This window comes from Coccinella septempunctata, chromosome 2, assembly GCF_907165205.1.
Source record: "Coccinella septempunctata chromosome 2, icCocSept1.1, whole genome shotgun sequence".
NCBI classification, from domain to species: domain Eukaryota; kingdom Metazoa; phylum Arthropoda; class Insecta; order Coleoptera; family Coccinellidae; genus Coccinella; species Coccinella septempunctata.
Genome location: NC_058190.1, coordinates 3,568,527 through 3,593,877, shown reverse-complemented (window position 1 = coordinate 3,593,877; position 25,351 = coordinate 3,568,527). Strand labels below are relative to the sequence as shown.

Below are 25,351 nucleotides of genomic sequence, written 5' to 3'. Positions count from 1 at the left end.
TCGTCTATCTCCATTTCCGTGTAATCGCCGTCGCTTGTCGAATCCATGGTGACGACTGTTAATTGTTGGAGCACTTTATTGATATAAAATACCGATTATGCAGAGCGTCGCAAGAACAACCGTCCGCGGCAGATGCTACACGTTGACTCTTCCAAAAAGTTCCTACGGAATTTTGAAATTGTAAGAAGCAAGATGCAAGTATTTAGATCTCAGTAAGAATAAGTTATATCTCTTCACTGGCTTCCTCACAGGACTTCCCTTAGGAAGCATATGATGAGAATGGGCTCATCAGAAACTGCCGAGTGTTCGTGGTTCCCACTACGAAAAAAGCCTCCTTGATTTTAAGAAACAAAATCATATCTATGTCTCCAAATCAAGGCACACTGTCACAATACAAAAAAAGCCTAATGGAAAAGGTGTGTTTTGCAGATTTTTACATTAACTTGTACAAAACGCCGTTCACAGTATGAAAAAATATTTGCCCGTTTTGTTACTGTAATGTATTGAATTATGTGTAATGATTCTTAGATGTGCGCAATATGACTGCCCCACTACCGTTAAACAGTCTGAAAGGGGGTAACATGTGCAAATCTCATTAGTTGTAATTTTCGAGCGATTAAATAAAGATCTTGTTAATCAAATTAGTTTATATTGAGTATATTACAGTTACCAAGATAAGTGAATATCCTGTACATAATCTTTTGATGTTTTGAGTACTCACTATCTCAGATACTGCTGAGTTTCCGAATATGTCTTTTTCACTGGATATTAATGATTTGAGGTGATTTTATCCATACTCAATTTTAATACTGAGTATATATTACCTGTGTGGTGTTTGGAGTGGCTCCGTTATCCAATAATTCTGCAACAGCTTCCGTTGCCATAGAGTATACGGCGAAATGCAGAGGGCTTTTGCTTGTTTTTATGCCTGAATTGACATCTGCACCATGCCTTATCAGTATTTTAATACACTCGAGATTTCCCTTGCTAGCCGCGCAATGTAAGGGGGTTACTTTGTATTTGGTGTCCCATGTATCAACTTTGGCACCATGGTGTATGAGGAGCTTCAATCCTTCTGCGTTTCCGATGTAGGCTGCCAGGTGTACAGCATATCTGAAATTTCTTGCCGTTTATGGTCTGTGTGAAATAAACACAGTTGATTAATCCCAAAAGGGGATTTTCCTAAAAAATACATCAATCATTTAATAATACACTATGGCTTACTCATTTGTATACAGGGCCGGCAAACCGGACACCCTGCCGGAGAGGCAAATCGGTTCAACCCAATACAAACTTGTTGACACTAAAATTTTTTTTTCAAAATACAACAGATGCCTGTTATTGAAGTGGTATCGAAAAGAAGCAACTATTTTGGGGCGGCTTGTTTAGCTTGGTCAAACAATTCGTGTGTGTAGGTAGCTACTTAATAAAGTACCGAATAAAAATTCAATTCAGTCAGGAACAAGGGAAATACCGCCAGATGGAAAACAATCAAAGATGCCGCATTCTGCTCATAAATAACTATCCCAGTCAGCCTGTGACTCTGACTCATATACTGACCCTTCACCGACTGTTTAGTTTTTGAGACGGCTTCTATGTTATTAGAGAAATGATTTTTATCCAACACATGATAGTTATGACTGTCATTATTAATGTCATTTTAGACAAGTAAACTATCAAATAAGCCACTAGTGTGTTATAATCCACTCATAACTCACTAGTGAGTTATGGCCCTTCGAATGCCGAATCCGACCATATACAGGATGTCCCGAAACTTAACGTCATGCGGGTACTTGGCGATGGGTTAGGTTATACCAGTTCTGTGAATATTAAGGAAAAACATCCATGTCAGTTGTACCCAAACCCTGTAAAAGTACAGTTCGAATTCGGGCAGAGTTCAATGTTGAGCTGGGTTCCAACTCAAACTCAACTGTACAACTGGGCCTCAGTTTTTGAAAATATTTCTTTATGAAAGGGTAAGTGACAAGTGTTTTATTATTTTGAAATCTTCATTCAATTGGCCATGCGGTAGTATTGTGTATTTTTTTTTCTTGGAAGATGCAGTGTCAAAATTAGAATAGAGAAGTCTCACTACAAAATTGGGAAATTTGTGATCACTGTACAGGCTGGGCAAAATTGGTAATACCTGAACTACAACTTTTTAACCCAACAAGATAGAGGAGAATGAATGTGCCATTTATGTCCTCTTTTTTCGAGAAACTAATAATGCCATCAACTGCATTCCTCTATCTTCTTTTGTTTTTGAGTTATAAGCCAAAATTCAAATTTGGGCGATTTCAATTCTGGTCATTATTTCCTTTTCTGTTTGTGCTAGGTTGTTGAAATGAAGACATCATACAGACACTATTTTCCTAGCAATCCAGTGGCGTACTATGATTTTTCCTACAGGTTCATTTGCTCAGCTATAACATAAAGTTGTGTTTTCTTTTATGAAAACAGTAATTTGAAATGACTTCGGAAGAATCGCCATTATTTTACCGTTTCAGAAATATATCATACATTGCAGTCAGTCTTTCTAAGTCATTTTAAACTTCTGTTTTCATAAGAAAAAGCACATATTTATCTAATAGCTCCGCAAATATACCTATTGGAAAAAACCATAGTACTCCACTGGATTGCTATAAAAAAGCATTTGTTTAATGTTTTCATTTCAACATCCTAGCACAAACAGAAACAGATATAACGACCAAAGTTGAAATTTTAATTTTGTGACCTATAACTTAAAAACAAAAAAAGATAGAGGAATGCAGTTGATGGCATTATTAGTTTCTCGAAAAAAGGCGACCGTAATGTGGCATGCATTTTCCTGTATCTCGTCGGTTTAAAAAGTTGTAGTTCAGATATCACCAATTTTGCCCACCCTGTACCTAAAGATATAATCTGGGCTATAAATTTCCAACATTTTCAAAAGTATTTCTACTCCTGCGAAGGCAAACAATTTGAAGATTTACTATAGTTGCAAATAAAAAATAAATTTATACCTATGTTTACATTTGTTTGGTTTTTATTTACTTTTTCAATACCTAATACAACATGACTACAAGCTAATGGGTATCATATTATCATACATTGGAACTTATTATTCGAGTTATAAATCTGCAAAAGTTTTGATTGTTGATAATATTTCCTTATGAAATTATAAGTAGCAAGTATACAACTATTTTGAAATCTTCATTACCTAAATGGCCATTTTTATAACTTGCCCTTATACATATATATTTTTTTGAAAGATTGTTATTCGAAGTTATCTGATGAAAGGTTTTCTACCCATGACCCAATAAAACATTTTTTCAAGAAACCAACTCTGTTAGTTATTGGATTTGTGTGTACAATTGATAAAATTGTTATTCAAGGTTGCATTCAAAAATGATCACTTCAAAATGGGGAAATTTGTAATTGCAGTACCTAAAGATGTTGTCTAGGATGTAAATTTTCAATATTCTCACAAGTATTACTTGTTTTTTTCTTATTTTTCCTAGAACTGGTAGAACCTATAACCTCGTACCCGCTTGACGCTTAGTTTCGGGTATGGAGGGTAGAGTCTAGGTAGTGTCTAGGGTAGTCTCTACCCTCCATAGTTTCGAGACAGCCTGTATACGATCAAGGACATAAATATGGCTTTCTTCGATGATTCGATGATCTTTGATGATTTTATAGAAAGTTTCCAGACTATTCAGCCTTATTCAATCCAAATACAGGTTTCATTTGCGGATTTTGTTTATGATTATACTTCTTTTTACGATGAAATAGAAAAATCTGAAAACTGAATTCAAAATTTTAAATTAAAGAAAAATAAAATTTTAAATGAATAAAACTGGACATTTTTCAAATATCTCCAAATAAACGAAAACCTGGATTTATGCCTATGATATATGTGTATCAACCACTTGCTTCCTGAAGCTGTTATTTCATGTAGGGGGTCCCATTAAGAAAAAAAAAAAAAAAAAAGAGGAAGAAGTTTAAAATTTACGTCTAAAATATTTCGGTGAATAAATCAAATATCATATTTTTGTTCTCATTTTGTTATATCAAGTGAATGTCTCACCCTCTTGCACCTACCTTCCGCATGTATCTTTCGCTTCGATATTCTTGTACTTGTTCAGCACCTTTTCAACTACATCATTCTTTTCCAGCCATAAGGCCAGCAATAGTACCGTTTCATTATTAACATCTTCTAGAAGGACATCATTGTCTTCGTAGTTCAATAGCTGAATGCACCGTTCCGCCTCGTCAAGGTTCTGAAAACAATTTTCTTCCATGATTTTTATGGTATTTTGTCCAGATCCAGCACTTGTTGGAATATCGATATTCCCAGAATTTCATCTACATGATCCTGTATGCAGAAATGCTGGCATACAGCATGTACTCTCAACTCGTACATCGCAATAGATGGTATCTTGATTGAAATTAACGCAGGTAACAGTTTCTTGTGGAATAATATAATATACAGGATGGTCCAACGAAAACTCAACACCTCGATTTTCCGACTTGAAAAGGAAGTGGTGTTGCGATAACTAATTTTGAAGATCTTATCGAGAACTAACTGAACATAAAATTTCGCTTCAAAATATCCATTGATAATGAAATAACAGCGAAAATAATGAAAGACGCAATGTGGAATTTATCTCGAGAATTCGAGAATATTATTCGTATCTGACACATTTCAAAGGTATCCAGTAGTTATGTAAGAATGTGACAATAATAATAATGTTAACGCAACGGTGGATGGGACTAAAAAATAAATGAAATATACTTGTAAATCATTCCAAATCTGCTCATCATTCCATATCTCTTGCGTTGGCCTTTCCCTTCCTGGTTCGCTTATTTCATAATCAGATGCATCCTCGCTAGAAATGGTATCAGACGTTCCTCCAATTTCTTCGTCTTGCCATTTCTTCCTCTGACCTGCATGGGATTTTTTACGTACTTTATCGAGGCGTATCATTCTGCAGGAAAAACATGAGTGGGATATCTTCTTTTTTCTTTTCTCGATTTTCAGATCGTCGTCATGATATCTGAAAAAAAAAACAGTTCATCATTAGACATATATTCAGTGACATTAAAAGTGTCCAATGGGAACTTATTTCTTCAATTCGATTTTTTGTTAACGGTATGCCTTAATTTCTTGCGAGCACAAAATTTCAACTATGAGTGTTTTTGTGAAAAACTGGAAAGTGCCTATGAAGTCAGTCTAATTCGAAGCGATCAAGAAGTAAATAAGTTGAAAATACAAATCATTAGGTTGGATTTAATAAATAAATTCCTTTATTGATCACATGAGTGGTGTTCGTCAATATTGTATAAACATACAAGGCTATTTTAAAAGCTCCATTTCATACAATGCGAGATAATTTTTACTACGAAGTATTGGATGAACTTCACTGGTATACAGGTAGATATTTTCGGTAAATCTTTTCACGACTGAAATTTTCATGGAATTGACAATGGGAATCAAATTTATCTCTTCGTACTAGCTAAAATGGTATAGGCTCTGCTTGATCGGAAAAATTTACACGCTAGCCAATAATTTTGTTAAGATTTGAATAGAAAAATCGGAGATGCTTGACTTATAATTGAATCTATTGTTCCTAGAAAGACGCCAAACCATTTATTAAAATCCTCTTATTGTAAGTATACCTCATTTAGATACAGAATTGGTTTCCTGACGGTAATAGATCTTGTATAAAATTCCTGTTGGAACATAGTGGCATCGATTAATAATAGTAATCCTTTTAAATTGATTTCTGAAAGGATGGGAATCATTTTATAAAATAATACAGGTTGTACAAGTTGTTTCATTGGAGGAAGTCAATATCAACTGATACTTAATAAGTTCATCAATTACAATTTAATTGCCTTCTAATTTTTCAACTCATGTTGAATATCAATCAATAGCAATGTATTGCTATTAATCATTGCCGGCCAAATCCGTGGAGGTGTTTATCATGTGGCATTTTTGGAACTATGCTTGACAAATACAATACACATAAATTGAAGTGGATAATAATAATAATTTTATTTATTGATCCTGTTAGACAATACAGTATAGGACAATTCAATGATAACACCTAATTTATGTACATGCAATATGAGGGGAAATGAAAAACTATTTTGTATATGTATCTACTGATGTTTTAATTTAGATGTCTATACAGGATGTATATGAATAGTTGCGACATCAATTAGGGAGCGTTTCCTCGTCAAATGATAGGGTTTTTCATATACTCTTTCTTTTTGAGCCCCCCCTGCTTAGTTACAGCCCCCTAATGATGTCGCCCGAACACCAGTTTTTGATTTTTTTCTTGAGTAAGGAAGTAATATCTCTACATATACTGGGTGTCCCAAGTTCGAGTGCTCCGTTATACGGAGAACTGGACTTATTTGAAATCTGAAAATGGGTATTATGATATTGTTCGAAATTCTCTACTGAGCTAAAATATTTTTGGAGCTTGAGCACCTCCGGTTATGATAATTAATTCGTTCTAACTTTATTTTTGATTTTTTCGTTTCTGATATAATGGAGTATTCAATGCTAAATACAATCCTGTTGAAACCAGTGTATTATCCCAAATAGTTTTCAAAATATCGAAAATAACTGAAAAAAAGGAGAAATGCGTATTCAGTATTACGTATGTTTGTTATTTCTATTCTAAATATCTTAATCACAAATTGTTTTTACATTTTGGAAATCGAAAAATGTGGAAATACTGTACATTTTCTGAATTTTGAAAAACTTGTCACAGAGTGTTCCAAATGTTGTGTCAAAAATTAGGATCAAGATTTGCCCATAACTTTCGTTTATCAAATTAGAACCGAAATTTTTATGATTGCGTTGGATTCTGCGGAGAAAAATAATGATAGTGCATGTTTTAACACGTAAATGCTCCTAAAATTAATTATTCCTAATTCATTTAGGATTTTCTGAAATTATGTCTTACATAGAGTCAAATAAATAAAATCTGTTTCATATCAATAATCCATCAAATTCTGTATTTTGCATTTTTTTAATTAAATGAATTCAGAAAAGCGATACGTCAGTTGTGGATTATTGGGAAAATTCATGTCGTACGTAGAGTACAATTCATAAAATCTGTTTCATATCAATAATTTATGGTCAGAAAAGATGAATGTTTCCAATAATCCACAAGTGAAATATACGTTCTCCGAATTCATTTATTTGAGAAAAAAAAACGCAAAATACAGAAAAAGAACCACAAAATTTAAGATAAGATTGTCACATCTGTAATTTGTGAATTATTGGATAATTTATCTTCTATGACCATAGTTTATTGATATGAAGCTGATTTTATAAATTTTACTTTTTTTTCCACCCTTGGTACGAGATAAAAAAGTTGAATATGGTGTAGTATTTCCAGTGAAAAAGTGCCTGTAGAAATTTTTTATCGCTTTTTATATTGTCGAAAAAAATAAGAAACAAAATATCAAATTCTGGTTATATCTTCAAGATATAACCGCTAATGGACTTTTCACAAAAATCGAGCCCAGGACTCCTTTCAACGTTTTTACCTATCTAGTCTAGTACCAGAAACAGCCAAAATAAACAATTTGGTAGATGTAGATTCGGGTGACTTGGGACGATTGTTGAATTCAACTTGTCATATTTTCAAAACAGTGACCTATTTTTATCTGAGAAAGAGATTCGAATATGCTTAATGACTCATTATTGATTAGGATATAGGTATACCATGCTTCTGAATTCGTCAATTTTTCCTGTCAATTCAAACGCTCTGGTCACGGCAAACTCAACAGGAATTAATTGTTGAACTAACCGAAAAGACGCTACACAATCTTATAAGTTTGTCCCTTCACTCATAAATGGTAAGAAACAAAGAAATCTGCAAGGGGGTAATTGTCCCAATTTACAGGACTGTCCCAAGTCACCCGAATCTACCAGTACTTTGTACAAACCGGCTTTCCTCAAAGTTAGTAAATATATGTATAGTGTTGGAATCCTTATGAGAAATTGAGAAGAAAAGTTTAAATAAACCTATATCCCGAACCTCTCAACTTCTCAGCTACAGGATGACCAAAAAATCGCCTTTTTTCATAAGTTGCCATTTTTTGGCGTAGATTTTTTTTGTTCATGTTTGAAATATTATTATTGAAATCTCCATTCGTTCTAATTTGGCATTTTGGCACGAAATTTTCACGATTTTCATGCGTGTTAAAATTGTTATTGAATTCGTTCCCCTTATTGTTCTTCATTTACATCGAGACTGCTCAATATTTTTTTACATTCGATAAATCTCCAGCATGCATTGTTTCCTGAATAAGCACAATTTTTTACGTAGGCATGATTTTCAATGTTTGAATCGATAAAAAAGAAATGTTACGAAACTGATTTTTCTAAATAATATTCAGTTTTGCAATAGCGACTCGTTTTTTCAGTGAAGAGGACTCTTGACTTTTTCCACGATGAACGGTTTCCAACGAAAATTCCTGCTATGAAGAAATGTTCGATTAATATAAAGGGAATTTTATAACTCTTGACCCAAATATTCGAAGACAAATCTTGGTCAGGAATCGTGCCAAAACAATAGTTTGTGATTTCTATGAGAAAACCAACCAGATGATATGCCTTCAATTTCAAAACAAATAAGAAATAAGAGCGTACTCCCTAAAAATACTCTAATAATTCTATAAGAAGAAAACATTACTGTGAAACTGGAAGACCGGATATTTGGAAACTTCCGCAATTTGTTTGGGAGAAAATTCCGCTGAATGCATTATGGGCTTTCGTAGTCTTTGATCCGTTGTAAACATTCAACTTTGGTGGCTAATTTGTGAGCACATCTGATGTTGTTGATGTTCAACATTCTTAGAAAATGTCAGGTTCGGAATGATTATTTTTCGGTGAAATTTTCTCTAACAAATTTTTATGTAGGTATAATTTGCCAACTAATGATGTCTAGGGAGCAGTACAAAATCTTGGAACATGAATAAAACTGTAATAGTTGGCGACATTTCTAATGATCAGCATTTCTGCTGAAGGAAAAGCACGTTTTCGATCTCTAAATTACTCTAAATTTTAAAGTGAGTATTTCTTGAAGCGACTACACCATGCGGAGTATACAAAATGGAATTTTATGCCGAACATTGAGTAGCTAACGAGAACAGCAAAATATTCTCAATCAGAAAAAATGGGACTGGAATATGTAAGGAAAAAACAGTTTAAATTCACAAAAAAGTGGCGGAGTGAGAAAAATCTCTGAATACACCATTGCATTCTACATAAGAAAGTGTCTAGGCACCAATTCAAAGAGCCGTAAAATGGTTTTGGCCATTATTCATCTTTCAAATGGATACTGATAATAATTTTGAGATTTTTGAATGAAAATTTCTAATTTGCTAGCTTATATAAGACATACCGAATCTTTTCCTCCGTTGAAAAAAAAATCATTTGAACATACACGGTGTTTCGATATTTCAATATCAAAGTCAGCCATGACGAAAACCTTATAACTAATTTTTTTTCGGAGGAGACCCATTTTTTCATTGCTCAGGTGGAACCTACGTATAAAAAACTATAAAAAATTTGACGGAGCAATAAGTGTACTAACTTATTCACTATTTTATTTTATCACGTAGATTCTACTAGAAGAGTTTTGAGCTTTTTGTCATCGCTGACTTTGACATTGAAATCGAAACATCCTGTATGTTCAATTGAATATTTAATTAACGGAGGAGAATATTGGTATGTCTTCTGATAGAAGCTAGAAAACTCAAGGTTGGAATTTATTGGAAGCCCCATTTGAAAAAAAAATTAAGATATTTTTCAGATTTCAGACAAATTTTCTGCGGAAAATATGCAAATGATTCATTGAAGCAATGTAGAATTCAATGAGTAATCTGATTATGAATAAAATATCTTGGTGTTACATTTGAAAAACTAAAGCTAGTATAATTTCCGGTGAAACCGAAAGTCAAAAAAAATCTTGACCAAATATCAACCGCTTTCATTGAGATTTAATGGAATCAATAACTTAAATGATGCCACATATAAACCAGAGTGTTATAGCTAATAAAATTCCAATGATGTTTCCCATACTAGATATAAGAAAGTGGGTAGAACTCGGAAAGTTACTGATAAATATTAATAATAGGTAATAACTATAAAAGAAGTGAAGATATGAAAAGTGATGATTTGCGTTATCATAATATGAATGTTTTAAAACTAATTTGAATTCAGTGCCAAATCTTAGAAATATGCTCGTATTTTATAAGACTTTATAACATGTTCATTAGTTTAAATTTAGTACATCTATTATGTGATGAAAATATAAGATAAGTGAAATTCAAAAAACACGCCACTCTTTTGGCGCATGGACTTTGATGTCCATTTTTCATGACAGGACTATTGCCGAAAACCAATAACACCACGATATTTTGAGAATTTCGTGTTTTGAAAAGTTCTTCTCTTCTCTTTAATTCTGTTTTTTGGCACTTCCAGCAATGCTTTACTTGCTCTATAGCTGCTTAGCCACATGACGAGAAATTTTGAATTTCCGTTAATCCAAGTTAATTGCAGGAACCTTTTCATATCTGACTAATTTAGTGAAAATATCAGAGTTTTAGCTTCTTCATCACCTTATAAATTGTTTAATGTAGCAACAGAAAACATGTTCATGAAACTCTTCACAACCAAAAACTTTTAATTCAGTATATGCCTTATTTTTCATAGTCTTCTCGAATACCCTGTGACTGAAAATCAATTATTCAAGGCACAAAGTCTAAATATCATAACAAACTACAAGTGTTCCGTTATTACAGAACTTCTTCAGGTGCTGATGAACATCTTCAGGTGCTGATGAAAAAACCATCATGTACTTGGTTTATTGTTTCAATACAGTGCGCGTCTTTATCTTGGAAAAGGTACAATCAGTAAATCGAACACATCTTTTTCGCAAATATGCTCGAACAAATCAAAGATTGATTTTCTTACCTAAAGGTAAGAACTAACTGTTATGCATTAAGTCATAACTCAATGATATGACGTCATCATAATTTTTTCAAATTTCCATCCCAATTTTATCATAACTATTCTTAAAGGGTTCAGGCAAGCTACACATGTGTACAGGGTGGGCAAATTTCGATGTTTTAACACTACAGCTTTTAAACCAGAGGAGATAGACAAAATCTGATACCCCATTCTCGTTCTCTTTTTTCGAGAATCTTACAATAGTAGTAGTGATTTTTGGCCACTTTCTTTTGTTTTCGATTTATAAGCAAAAATTGGAAAAATGGCGATATCGAAATGAATTTATATCTCCGCTAATACTGATGATAGAGCTCTGAAATTGAAACATTATACAGGCACTTTTTTACGTAGAATCCAGTGGCGTGCTCGCCTTTTTAGCAGGATTTTTAATTACGAAGCTATGACCCAAAGTTGTGTTTTTTTGAATGGGAACATTAGATTTCTGTACAATTTTTTGAATACTTAAATTTTACTGATTTCAAAAATATATGACATCATATGTTTTGTATCAATATAAATAATAGAAAATGGTCAAATCCACTTTTTCCCAATATTTCTATGGTTTCAACTTTTGACGAGCATAGAAAAATAGAGTTTCCTATAACAAAAGCAGTCTTCTTCCGGCAATGTCATTCTTTCTATGAATATTGGTGCAAAGTTACCAATATTCACAAAATTTGAATCAAGATATATTTCATAAATTTTCATAATAATGAAAATCATCATCGTTCGATGCTATATTTTTTTATGCTCATCAAAAGTTGAAACCATAGAAATATTGAGAAAAAAGGTTTTTGACCATTTTCTATTATTTATGTGGATACAAACCATATGATGTTATATATTTTTGAAATCAGTAAAAATTAAGCTTTCAAAAACTTGCACAGAAAAGTAGTGTTCCCCTTTAAAAAAACATAACTTTGGGTCATAGCTTCGTAATTAAAAATCCTGTTAAAAAGGCGTGTACGCCACTGGATTCTACGTAAAAAAGTGCCTGTATAATGTTTCAATTTTAGAGCTCTATCATCAGTATTAGCGGAGATATAAATTAATTTCGATATCGCCACTTTTCCAATTTTTGCTTATAACTCGAAAACAAAAGAAAGTGGCCAAAAATAACTACTACTATTGTTAGTTTCTCAGGAAAAGAGAACGAGAATGGGGTATCAGATTTTGTGTATCTCCTCTGGTTTAAAAACTGTAGTGCTAAAACATCGAGATTTGCCCACCCTGTACATGTATATAAGATTTATTGGGAGTTTTGGGAAAAAATTACGTTTGAGGTAATTCATAATTGTTAGCATAATTATAACTGAAATCAGATCTTCCATAAGATGAAATTGCCATAGAATTATTGAATTTGGGCCATCATTATACAAGGAATTTTTTTCTCTCTTTCTATAAAAAAGCCAATTTCATGTGGACATTGTCTCTATGTCTATGTATTCAACGTCCTAAGTTCGGATTTGTTATGATGTTTCCTTCAAGATATTTATTCATAGCTCTAGAAGAAATAAATCTACACCATAGAAGTAAAACAAATCTTCAATAAAATTTCGATTTCAATGTTTTGTGTTCAGTAAGGTCCGTGTGCACCGACTTATTTAAGGCGAGATTAACGTTAATACTCGATTATTTCTCTGATTTTTATAGCAGTTACCATAGCAATCACCGAATTAACGTTAATCCTGTTTTAAATAAGTCGGTGCACTCGGGTTTAAGTGAAGTTATTAGTAAGTGAAACGAGCTTAAAAGTTTATTTAGCTAGAAGTATCTTGGAGAAATACAGAGTGAATCTTTGACTTGTCCATATATTTCAAAAGTAGATGCTGAAATTTTTTCCGATCGACCTATTGTATAAAAAGGTACTTATAACCTTTTTGAGTTTTCCTGATATGAGTTAGGCCACCCTAGAAACATAGCACTGAAATTTTCCAAGTATCAAATATACCATTTTAACCTTTGCAATAAGCTGCTTTATTAGAAAATCAGCTTAAGCTCATTTCCTCCATTCCTTCTTAGACAACCTGCATTCCATATGCAGAATGCTATGAAAAAGTATGTGAAAACGTTGTCAACGTTCTCATAAAAAAGTGCCTGTAGAATGTAACAACAGATTTCGAATACGAGTTCAAATAAGCGAGTTATTCAGCTTCATTGAAAATCACAATTTCTCAATTTTCGTTCATAACTCAAAATCTATGAACGTTAGGCTAGATCTGTTTTCAGTTTTGGATTAGTCAAGAAAAATGAGCTATAGAATGTGTTATCAGTTTTCTTCTAGCTGCTCGAGATCCCTTCAGTAGACAACGAATTTTGCCCAACCTGTATAGGTATTTGAAAACAATGGTACATGACAAGTTACTCAATTTCTACATATTCGTGTTTTTTATACACGAAAAATCAAGAAATTGAGATTGAAACCCATATTTTTTTATATCCCATGATATGATGATATGATGTTTTTTCACATGGGACACCTGTATATTTTTTTATTGTTGGCTAGCTCTTTCTCTCCTAACCTCGAATATACAGGGTGAGTCTTTGATTCGTACAAATATCCTAACAGTAGATTCTTTTCCAGGGGTGGCACAGCTCATTATTAGGGCCGAATCGAAAAATATGATGCATTTGAGAAAAGTGTTTCTCTTGACCTCAAGAATCTATTGTTGAAATATTCGTACGACTCAAGACTCACCCTGTATTCTCTATACTAATTTCTTTTCAAGAAAGAGAAAAAATGAAAAATTTTCATTCGAAAAGCCAAACTTTTTTCCCACAAAGTTATCACCTACCATACGACCATCAGATGCGAAAAATAGAATTTCAATTAACGCGAAACATCCAATTCGAAGAAGCAGCAGCAATCACTCTTTCGGATTCACGAAAACAAACCGCACCAACTTATTCACAAAATCACTCAGGCATGTCTGACTTTCGCGAAATGTTCAACGGTTTCTGTCGATTTCAAGATTGTGTTTAGACCGCAGCCGTTTCTGTTTTTAGATTTCCATAAGCGCGGGAGTTTCTAGATGCAACATTTTTAATCGCTGCTTATTATTTGATTGGAAATATTCAGATGAAGCGGTGGAGCTTAGCGGGAACTTCTTCTTGATGCATCACTTGTTGAAGAATCTGGGAAGAGAGGATTATACGTCTTCGAAAATAAAACAGTAGTTAATCTTGAATGTTGTGAGTGTCATCAATCTTCCAAGGAATTCCCTGTTAAATTATTTAGTTCAATTCAGTGAAAAATGGGGCTCGTATTGACGTGAACTCAGGAACTTGCTGCTCGAATTCAAAACCAGAGCAGTATCCCAACATGCTTAAGTCGGTTTTATTTTCCTGATATTTTCGCAAATGAAAATACGATCAAGTTAAAAACTAGTATACTCTATTCAGTCTAGAAAAACAGTCGTTTGGCCAGGGAATAAAATTGCACTTTTTGTAACTGAAACGGAGTGATGTTGGCACACATGAAATATCGTTAATGTCAAAACGACGTTGCCACAACCATTTACTAACTCCAATTCGTATGAAAGAGACGAAGGGAGGGATGTGGCTGTCTTAGGTCATGTAGCAATGCATCCTATGCATCATAGTACTAGGTGTTTCACGCACAACAATCAGGAGAATCATTTAACATCCTTATCCTAAGATAAGATATACCATTTATTCAGGAACTGAATGAAAATGACCTGATTATTTCAGTTGATGTGGCTGATACTTGATGAAAATCCATAATATAACTTGAAACAGATTATACAGTTTTCACAAAATGCATTAATGCATACGTAATTCATTCATTCATTGCTGCATCCCGTTACCGGGAATAAATCTACAAAAAGACAAAAAAAAAACAAAACAAAAAAAATACTAAAAATATAAAATATACTTTATATTGAGGGTTTTCGTTACACGCTTATAAATTTTTTTATGTTGATTATTGTTGGTGATTATTGATTATTATTTGTTTTCGATTTATATTTTCGTAGGGTTGTTTGTTGATTTTTTGCTCATTCTCTTTCTTGAATTATTCCAATTATATCTTAACTATAAGTCCGTTTGCAACAGCCGAGAATTCTCGCAAGAAAACGGCAGAGATTATTTTGTATGCAAGTGAACAGAGAATTCTACGGAAAGTGCGTATGCAACGGTAAATAATTCACGGCGCATGAATTTTCGAGTTAATTCTCTAGAGAATTCTCGGCTGTTGCAAACGGACTTTACTATGGAATATTCGCCAGAAGGTGTTCTAAATTTTTCACGAATCATCGAAACGCAATTCTAAAACTTTGTAGTCGAGATTTCACATCATTAAATTTTATTTCTAGGTGGGTTGTGATGGGTACTCTTCGCAAGTTCGTCAAAAGATCGGAGTACATTATGTTTCTCATAGCTATGGACAAATGGGAGTTGTAGCAACTTTGGAATTAGAAGAGGTGAGTTACGCTTTTTGTTCATTTTACTGATAAATGCGACCATTCATAACGTATACTGAATCTTTATCTTGTAATAGGTTGGGGAACAAGAAATCCATTATTTTTTAGGTATATGTAGCTGTAGTAAATTAGTACAATACCGTAATTTTTTTAAATCTATGCTCGTTGGAAGGGTAATATTTCCCACTAGAATAATTCTCTTGCTGTTTGTTAAGTCCGTTTAGTTTTAGGTTAGTTACAGGGAAGTTAACAAATAGAAAATCCAGTTTTTCTTCGATAAAGGCGAAAATGAGAGCAAAGCGACTGAAATGTCTGAAATTGGTATTTATCGTACCGATACTGTAAAATTTGCACAAAGCTGAATTCAAAAAGGAGATAGATGTTTGGCTGCCATGACACATGGTACGAATTTGTATTTGCGAAGCCTTGTCCAAGTGGACCGAAAATGAGCTATTGCATAAATTGATGGTGCCTTGGAGATGAGACATGGGTGGTATACGATAACCATTTTGGTCAAAGCACGTTAAAGTAGCTCAAATAATGGCCAAAACAGCTGGTGGTGGTGCTCATTTGGCGGAAAGGAATAATTTATTCCTTATCAGTTGCTTCCATATAGCCAAACACTGACTTCAGATCTCTACTGTCAACGATTTGACCTTTTGAAGCTAGCGATTGACCAGAAACGGACAGCAAGGGAAGTGTTTTTTCTGTAAGTACAATTCCAGACCACACTTGTTAATAGTGACTCCCAGAAACTCATGGAACTTGGATGGAAAGTTTTGATGCATCCACCATATAGTCCAGACCTTGCAACAAGCGATTACCTTGTTTTACTTGAATTCCAAAACTTACTTTGCGAAAAAAAAAATTGGCACCAAGTGAAGATTGTGAAGATTGTGAAAATCGATGACCAGAGTTTTTCGCCAATAGAGACAAAGACCCTTACCAGAGAGATATCATGCAGCTACCCAGGTGACCACATTACAGAGCAGCTATGTTCTTATGTCCGCCTCAAACAAAGAACATAACTACTTTCTGAATATGAATTGTTTTTTCCATTTTGAACCAATTCTGTACCCCATTAACAGTAATTTGAGGAAAATCCAACCTTAGAAAACAGGGAAAGAATTAATGATTTGTTGAAACTCTACGATGTCTTATGTACTCAGACCCGTGAACAGCAATTGAGGATCTATACAGCCTACATCGATTTGAGTAAGGCTTTCGACTCGATGAATCGGTGAGGGCTATGGAAAATCATGAGACGCCTTGGAGTACCCGAAAAATTCTTAGCAGTGTGTAAAAGCCTCCATACCAACAACACTGCTAGAATACACTATAATGGCTCTACAACCGACATTTTCTTAACCAACTTTGGAATAAAACAAGGCTGCGTGTTAGCGCCTTTACTGTTCGATATTTTCGCCATAGCTGTCTCGATAATTGCTGACATGAGTATGCCTGAAAGAGGTGTTGGAATAAGATTCAGATTTGATGGGGGCCTGTTTAACCTGAAACGCCTCAGAGCAAAAACCTGTACAAAGTTTATCACGAAACTTCAATATGCAGACGACTGCACACGTATCGCTAGCAGCCCAGAGGATCTACAGATAATGTTCGACACCTATAAACATATATACGAAGACTTAGACTAAATATCGATAAAACTAAAATCCTGGCAAGTCAGTCAGAAAGCCTTCAAACAGATATCATCCTGGAGGATGAAACTCTAGAACAGGTCGAGCAGTTCGAATACTTTGGAAACTTCATAAATACTAGAGCTAACCCTAGACATTGAAATGCACAACCGTCTGAAATCTGAAGACCGAGACAGCTGTTTACAAAGCAGTAGTCCTCCCAACGCTTCTTTACGGGAGCTAAAGCTGGACGCCCTACAGGCGACATATTAAACAGCTTGAACAAACGCAACAACGTCATCTAAGATAAATAAGGAATATCAGACGGCTCTACAAAGTTTCAAATGCAGAAGTCTTGCAACGCGCTCAAGTAACGAAGGCCCGACTCAAATGGAGCGATCACATTCTGAGGATGCAAGACACAAAACTCCCCAAAATAGCTCTTTATAGCGAATTCACGGAGGGATCTCGGAAACCAGGAGGCCAGTATAAGTGGGTTAAGGATATACTGCATCAATCCATAAAATCAGTTAATGCTAAGCATAATTGGAAACAACTAGCGTTAGACAGATCACAATGGAGGTCTTTGGTCCACAGTTATAATGGAGACTCGAGAAGAATGCAGCGGCGGCCAGATCTGGTTGGTTACTATCCATGCCCGGTGTGTGAAAGGATCTGTAGGTCACGGTTGGGACTCTTCGTCACAGGAAGGCACACAGTTGCGAGTAGCCCTAACTGCCAATTCACAATGATGTTAATGGTGATGGTAATATTAACAGTGAGCCACGATGTTCACGCTTAAATAATAATAAATTCAAGAAATATTATCATTAACATTACGCTTGACATTAGCATTGATGTGAACAGTATCGTAGTAGCTTCATTATTTATTATTATTTAAGCGTTTACATCATAGCTCACCATTAACATTACCATAACCATTAACATAATTGTGAATTGGCAGTAAGAAATTATAAGTTTGATCGCACCGATATTTGTTTTCGAGTCTTTGTAGATTTATTCTCGGTAACGGGATACATCAATGATGATGATCTACTCAGAAACATGTCGGGGTATACTCCTAATAAAATGGTCGATTTCCTCTTGAGGTATCTCATCTCAGGCAACTTGTAATTCATGTCGAAGTGCCACTAGAGTCTGTGGAGTATGGGGCAAACGGAGTATTCTTCTTCCCATGAAGTCCCAGACGTATTCTGTATCTGAATGATCCGGTGATCTAGAGCGCCAAGGCAAAAAATTTACTTGACTTGAAAAACTGATCGTTTCTCATCTTGCATAGCGAATATTTTCATAGAAAATCTGTTTTTCTGTAAGTAACATTAATTATAAAAGAAATTTTGACTACGTATAATGAAAAAGTGTTGAAGCCTTATCAATTCTATTGCAATAAAGATTCTAATACGCCAAAAATTTTATTCGGTTTTCCATACCAATAATACATAACTGAATTATAAAAACAAAAATTTCAGCAATGCGACAACACAACAGCGTGGCAAAAATTTCTACCAACAGGACCATTAGCTCTACTTCCGGTAAGATTTTTAAACATTGATATTTTCTTTTCGACACAGATTCAAGCCTTTTGTGAATGGATTTGATTAATATTATTGTTTTCAGCTCAATGATAAATTTAGCTCTTTAGTTTGGACCACCACGCCACAACACGCAAAAAAGTTGCTGGCCCTAACGGATCAAGATTTTACAGACGAACTCAATTATCACCTGGTGAGTCAGTTAAATGATTTGCAATCAACTTTAAGATCCTTATAACATACGTTATATCATGGACGTACCAAAAAGCCCATCAAGTCCAATATTTCCACTTTGATGATGTGTTGGTTTTTCTTCCCAACATTTGAGACAAAAAGAACAGAAAAAATTTCTCCTGCGTCAGATATTATAGAATGTCTATCAGAAGGAATCTTTTGAAACTGTTCTGACTAAGAAATAGTGCGTTTCGTAGCTCTGATCAGATTCCTTCATCAGACAATGAAATGAGGATCTTCGGAAATATTTTCTTGAATTATCAGGCTGCTTATTGATGATTTTTTATTATCTGAATACAGTTAATTGGGCCTTGAAATTGGAGGGACTTCAATATGAAACTTTCTGTTATTATGAACAATTGACCCCAGGTAGCAAATGTTGAAAAGTTAGATTCGAATAAGATTTTTTCTTCCAGTATAATAGTCCAAAAAGTAATGTCATAGTAGAAAAGAGTTCGAGGGTTTTCGACCAATTACTTCATGCCTTGAACTGCCCTTCAACCAAGGATAGTCAACTACCACCAAAAATCGCCAGATGTCAGGAACGTAGCAGAGCTTCATTTCCCTTGGGATTTGGTCACGCAACCAATTATGTGCAAAAAGGGGTGGCTCTGGTGGGGTAAGATGAAAATATGTTTTTTATTTTTGAGTGAACCGATGGTTCACAAGGAATTTCGGTGAATTTCGGCTTCAATTTCTATGTGAATATTGATCCAAATTACTACTTCGTATTACTTTTAATGTGCATGGCTACATTGACATGATACACGGTAAAAGTGTCAACATATACTAGATAGTAGAAATCTGAAAAATCTGTATTGTAAAAGCAAATTTTAACAACACAAAAACACAACCAGTGCAACACAAAACTACAATACTACAATATCTAGAGTTCTACCACTGCCCACCTTCGCGCTGCATTCTTCTTCATTTGAATATCCAGGTCGCTGAGGCCTATCAGAGAAATTTTTTAGGTCTTATTGTCTCCAAAGATATCCAAGGAAAAATTTTAAAAAACGACTCGTCTTCCTATAGTTGGCTGTATGGCCTTATTTTCTGTGGCCAATGGAATAACTTGTACGTGAAACATAAGAATCTTCTAAAATATCGAAATTTTCCAGAGATGCCGCACATAGGGTACATCCATTGGCTGGTCAAGGTGTGAATCTAGGTTTTGGAGATATATCCTGTTTGAATGGAGTTTTGGGTGAGGCAGTTTACGCTGGAAGCGAACTTGGTGAGCTCTCCAATAGATTTTTATTATACGACTAGCTCTAAAATAAAACATTTTTTCAGGAGACCTATTATATTTGAAAGAATACGAAACCGAACGACAACGCCATAATGTACCAACTATGTTGGCCATTGATGGACTATATCGACTTTATGGAACAGATTTTCCACCTGTAGTTTTATTGCGAAGTTTGGGTCTACAAGCTGTAAACGCCCTGTCGCCGCTGAAGGTAATTTATTCATATCAGAATTACATTAGAATGCTTTCACTGTGTCAATTTGAAAAAAGTACTACCTTCAATATCTTTTATTGAAATTATTTCGAGTATTTGTTTTTCAAATCTTGATATCAATTTGCGTTTTTTGTTTCAGGGTTTATTGAAGAATCATGCTGCTTCATAATGTCTCCGGGATAATGAAAATGAAATCGTTACTCAAGTGTTTCCAACTGGTTATGGATGTTGATCCTTTCTTTTTATTTTTTCTGTTAACCTATCTATTTGAATCCATATGAAATCATCAACCACAATGACAAATGGAGGTTTTGAGTATGAAGAGGAGCCAAAGTATTATTTTTATTTTATGTGTGGTTCAGTGGAATATTGCGGAACAAGAATTTTATCACTTTATAATTGATAGGGAAACAATGTTTCATCTAAGTGCTCGAACTCTCCATCAGGAAGCTGTTTATTCGATACAAGAATTGAATCTGTGAAGTCCCAATGAGAACAGTCTTGGAAGAGTGTGTTTTTCCATTATTTAATGTAACTACTTCAAAGTTCTATATTGTGCCTTGATTTTGAAATAAAGTGAAACTCGTTATTAATTTGATTATTATAGTTGTTATTATTATGACTTTAGACTTGCGGCTTTCACACTCCTCTCCAGAAGAAAATTCACTTATCCCAGATATCAAGAGGATTAAGCTCTGTTGCAGCCCTTTCCAGGTTTTCGGGCTCGTGGTGGTGGTCGGGTCCGGGTCGCTCCTCGGCTCCCTGCCGTCGGTTGGATTCCTGCTGCACCCGCACTTCCTGTCGGAGCAGACGGCGTTCCTCTGAATTTCCCATGTACTTGCGTACAGTTCTCGCCGTTCCCAGCAGTACCGCCTTCTGCATGACCCTATAGATATTTTCGTCCAGCTGAAGTTTCCTCAAGTTCTCTAGTAGTTTCTTCGGTATTAGTCCTGTAGATGATATGACAATAGGGATGGTCTTTATATCTTTCAGCTTCCACTGTCTCCTGGTTTGCTCCTCGAGATCTCTGTACTTTGAAATTTTTTCAGTGTGCCTATCTAGAAGATTGTTATTATTTGGAATCGCCACATCGATGTCCTCATCCTTATTGAGCAATATGAGGTCTGGTCTATTGTGGGTTATTTTCCGGTCTGTGAGAACTGTGCGATCCCAGTAGAGCTTGTGATGTTCATTTTCCAACACAGCATCCCGATGGTAATTGTAATAAGGAGCCTTTTTCGAGCTTAGAAGTTGGTGTTTTAGTGCCAATTCTTGGTGAAGAATCTTGGAAACAAGCATCATGTCTATTTTTGTACTCCGTGCCCGCGAACTTCTGACATCCCCTAGTGATGTGCTGGATAGTTTCATGTGTTGCACAGCCATAACGACAGCTATCGTCCGCCACTGAGGCATCCTTGGCGATATATTTCATGTAATTTCTTGTTGGAATCACCTGATCCTGGATGGCGAGCATGAAGCCCTCTGTCTCAGGAAACAACCTTCCGGAGGTCAACCAGTAGTTCGACGCAGATATGTCGACGTAACCATGGTTGACCTCGTTCTGGTGCCTTCCATGCAAAGGTTTGCCAATCAGTTTCTGAATTTTACTTTCTGCAGAGTGTTCGACGGTTTCCAAGTGGTCCTGTAGTAGCTTTAACGGTGTAGAACTATCAGCAACACAAACTACTTGATGTAGTCCTTCAATTTCCTGGGTCATACGGTTGGACAAATCAACAATTCCTCTACCCCCAAGATGTCGTGGCAGCTCGGTCCGTTCTATTGAGCTTTTGGGGTGATGTTTATTGTGTTTAGTCAGCATCGTCATTATTTTTCTCTGTAAGGCTGCTAAATCGGTGGTGGTCCAAGAGATTATACCGTATGAGTAGCTCAGCTCAAAGCAAGCGTAGGTATGAATCGCTTTTATCAGATTGCCAGTTCTCATTATCCTTCTCAATCTTCGGGTGAACTCCTCCGTTAATTCTTTCTTCGTCTGGCTCTAATTGATTTTTCTTGCCTGTTTTATGCCTAGATACTTGTATGTGTCTCCTTCCTTTAATGCTAATAATATTATTATTAATAAGTTATTGAACGTATAAAGAGTATTATTATTATTATTAAGATGGCGGATTTATCGTCCCGCCAGTCAGATGCTAAATTTCAATTACTGAATCTGCTGAACAGTTGATATGGATCACTCTGTCCATCCATCAATTCGTTTCAAGAATATTCGCTTCCAGATGTGTATTTTGATCAGATGATCAGATACCAGAGTATGTTTAGTCTTCAGTTAAGTCTCGATAAAGTTAGTACCTACTTGGTTGGTCCCAGCATTCTACTGTTCGAGGCAAACTTTCATGAAATTTTGAAACAAATTGGTCCAAGTATCCAGTGAAGCTTCAGAAATCAGCTAAAGATTGTTAATCGGTTCTTCTAGAGAGGACAGTTCTCTAGCACATCTCTGCTCAGACATAATATGCTCGATGAAATTCATATCACAACTACTACTGGAGATCTAGCAACAGCGCACCTAGATTTGTCCGTATTCCAACTTAGACACTCTACACGTCATCAACCGTGGCTGTGAAAGTGTGGATAACTTCACACTAACCACGAACGGGCTAGGTCCGGCCCACGTGAGAGTCTAATCCGGCCCGCGTCAAGATTTTGAAATAATCACCAGTATTTTTGTTTTCTAAGTTTGACCGCCTGAGATAAGGGAAACCAATGTCAACTAATACCTATAGTTGTCTCAAAGCGTAAGTTGCGTCCTATTTATAACCATCTTAAAATAATGAAGATTATACATCGAAGACGACCACCAATTTGTTATTCAAATTGCATAGAGTTGTGCTCGAACTTCAGCCTTAGTAGTGCGTGTGCATCTGGCGGCGGCTGGCATTATTTCTTGAAACTGCGCAGATAATCGACTTTGATAGTATCCACAGAAAAAGCAAAAATCGCCAAATCTCCTTCGATGTTCCAACGACTGCATCAGAGAACACAAGTAATGATGCATGGAATCCAAAAGTTGCAACGATCGGCTCTTATTGCTGAGATCCAAACATGAAGGCAGTATTCAAGTGTGATTAATACACGAAAATTTATTCAATTATTCGATTCTTCGTAGTTTGAATCGATTAAGTAACGGTTTCCTTTTAAATGAAAATTATTGAGCTTTAAGAACTAATTATTGGATTTCCATTAATTTTAGTTTAGCAAAACTTGCGCGCAACTTAGCATAGGTGTAGTGTTCTAGTTCTCTCAATTCTAAACTAAATTATTTTGGATTTGCTTGGGAGTCTTGGGACCTCGAGTTATAGCAGTCAACAGCACGGTTACTCGGATGATGATATTATGCTCGCGGTGTTTAGTAACGAATCAAGCATTTAAATTTTCGTTTGGTTGGTTGTCAACGTCTGTGTAATTCGAAGTATTTTTGACCTTTTGATTTTCATTGATGAGAGCAATACAAATATCACACATTTTTTAAAAATTTCAAGGAACAAACAATCACGTCCTTCAAAGTACCTTTGACCAATATTTACAACATTACTACTGGAGGGAGGAGCACCAAATATGACGGGCGGAATCTGGTATCGTAGGCATATTTAATGAATAATCATAATATCTCGGAAACAACTGCATATTGTTATGTGAACAGGTGTTTCCCACTATGGAAACTATGAATAGCAGCGTAAGCAACCGACTATAAAGGTGCCAACAGATTACTGTAACGTGACGTGGGCCCATGTCATAATGCGCATAATTCAAAAATCTAACATAGGATTTTGCGCGAAAGCGTTCAATGTGGGAATGTGGAAATACACGTGTCAACGTCACGTCTGACTAATTTAACGCTTCCGCCCAAAATCCTATGTTAGATTTTTGAATCATGCGCATTATGACTTGGGCCCACGTCACGTCAGAGTAATCTGTTGGCACCTTTAGTGACCAGCTTTTAGCATCATCACTGCCAATTTCTACCAGAATTCTTAGAAGCTCAATCACAGTTTTATTTTTCACATAATCCTTCGTATCCTACCGAAAAATAATTAATTTTCGTAATTTTTTTTTTACTTTTCTAGGATGTAAGTCATGTTTGATGTAAAAATCGAAATAAAGTTGATCACTTGTAAAAATGTGTATTTTTCATTTTTTTTTGGCCCGCCTAGGTATTTTTTCATTTTATCTGGCCCTGCCCTCAAAAAGTTTGCCCATGCCTGATTTAATGGATCTTTTTCGAACACAAGATATAACTCAACTCCCGTCTTTCAGTTTTCTCATTATGACCATTACATATCATAAAAATACCAAAAATTCAAAGAACCCAACTCTTGAAACTAAGTTGGACGCTATCTGATGAATATTTGAACGTTTTGTAAAATAAAACTATTCTTCATACTTTCTCGTATAATGCGCTGTTTCCGAGTATTTAGATGTTCGAAAATTAAAAAGTATCTGTGAAATTTGAACAATCGGGTACTTTGTGGCTGAACACAACTCTTCTCGAAAGATCCACAGATGTTGAATGTCACAGATTCAGCTATAACTAATCTTACAGTGACTCTAACGAGACAGTGGCGACAATTGGAAATTAAGCAAGAATATGGCGGCTTAGAAGCACAGATTTCAATGCTATGAACTCTAATTCGTAATGCGTATTGGCTCACGTCACGTCACGTGACCAAATCCGCCATATTCTTGCTAAGACGATGAAAAACGAGACCACAATTGTCGGCACTCGTTAGAGTCACTGTAGTTAATCTGAAGGGCACAGCCCATCATAAAATCTTAAAATGGCTATATCTTTTTAACAGGACCGAGACGGAAAAATGGCATAGGAAAAAAGTGTTTCTTTTGACGAGTGACGACATCAAAAATATTTGTAGAAGTTGAAGACACATTATTGTTGAAATCTAAATTTTCGATGCAATGAAATAAAATTTTGTGACATGTGACAATTTCATTGTTTTGAACGTCAATTGACATTCTTTATATC

The 25,351-nt window shown here is 35.2% G+C and overlaps 2 protein-coding genes across 2 annotated transcripts in view; one reads left to right on the top strand and one right to left on the bottom strand.

Annotated features, from left to right (window-relative positions):
• LOC123307188 (transient receptor potential channel pyrexia-like) overlaps positions 1-14,133 on the bottom strand; it is a 29,388-nt gene extending 15,255 nt beyond the window's left edge. The window contains exons 1-4 of the mRNA XM_044889406.1: positions 13,816-14,133; positions 4,775-5,036; positions 4,081-4,259; positions 825-1,113 (exon numbers count right to left, since the gene is read on the bottom strand). Of these exons, the coding sequence (XP_044745341.1) occupies positions 825-1,113; positions 4,081-4,259; positions 4,775-4,966 (660 nt within the window). The 5' untranslated portion in view covers positions 4,967-5,036; positions 13,816-14,133. The remainder of the gene's footprint in view (positions 1-824; positions 1,114-4,080; positions 4,260-4,774; positions 5,037-13,815) is intronic.
• LOC123307189 (ubiquinone biosynthesis monooxygenase COQ6, mitochondrial) overlaps positions 1-20,954 on the top strand; it is a 43,262-nt gene extending 22,308 nt beyond the window's left edge. The window contains exons 4-10 of the mRNA XM_044889407.1: positions 15,355-15,462; positions 18,590-18,652; positions 18,738-18,845; positions 19,303-19,505; positions 20,008-20,123; positions 20,183-20,349; positions 20,492-20,954. Of these exons, the coding sequence (XP_044745342.1) occupies positions 15,355-15,462; positions 18,590-18,652; positions 18,738-18,845; positions 19,303-19,505; positions 20,008-20,123; positions 20,183-20,349; positions 20,492-20,521 (795 nt within the window). The 3' untranslated portion in view covers positions 20,522-20,954. The remainder of the gene's footprint in view (positions 1-15,354; positions 15,463-18,589; positions 18,653-18,737; positions 18,846-19,302; positions 19,506-20,007; positions 20,124-20,182; positions 20,350-20,491) is intronic.
• The last annotated feature ends 4,397 nt before the right edge of the window (positions 20,955-25,351 follow it).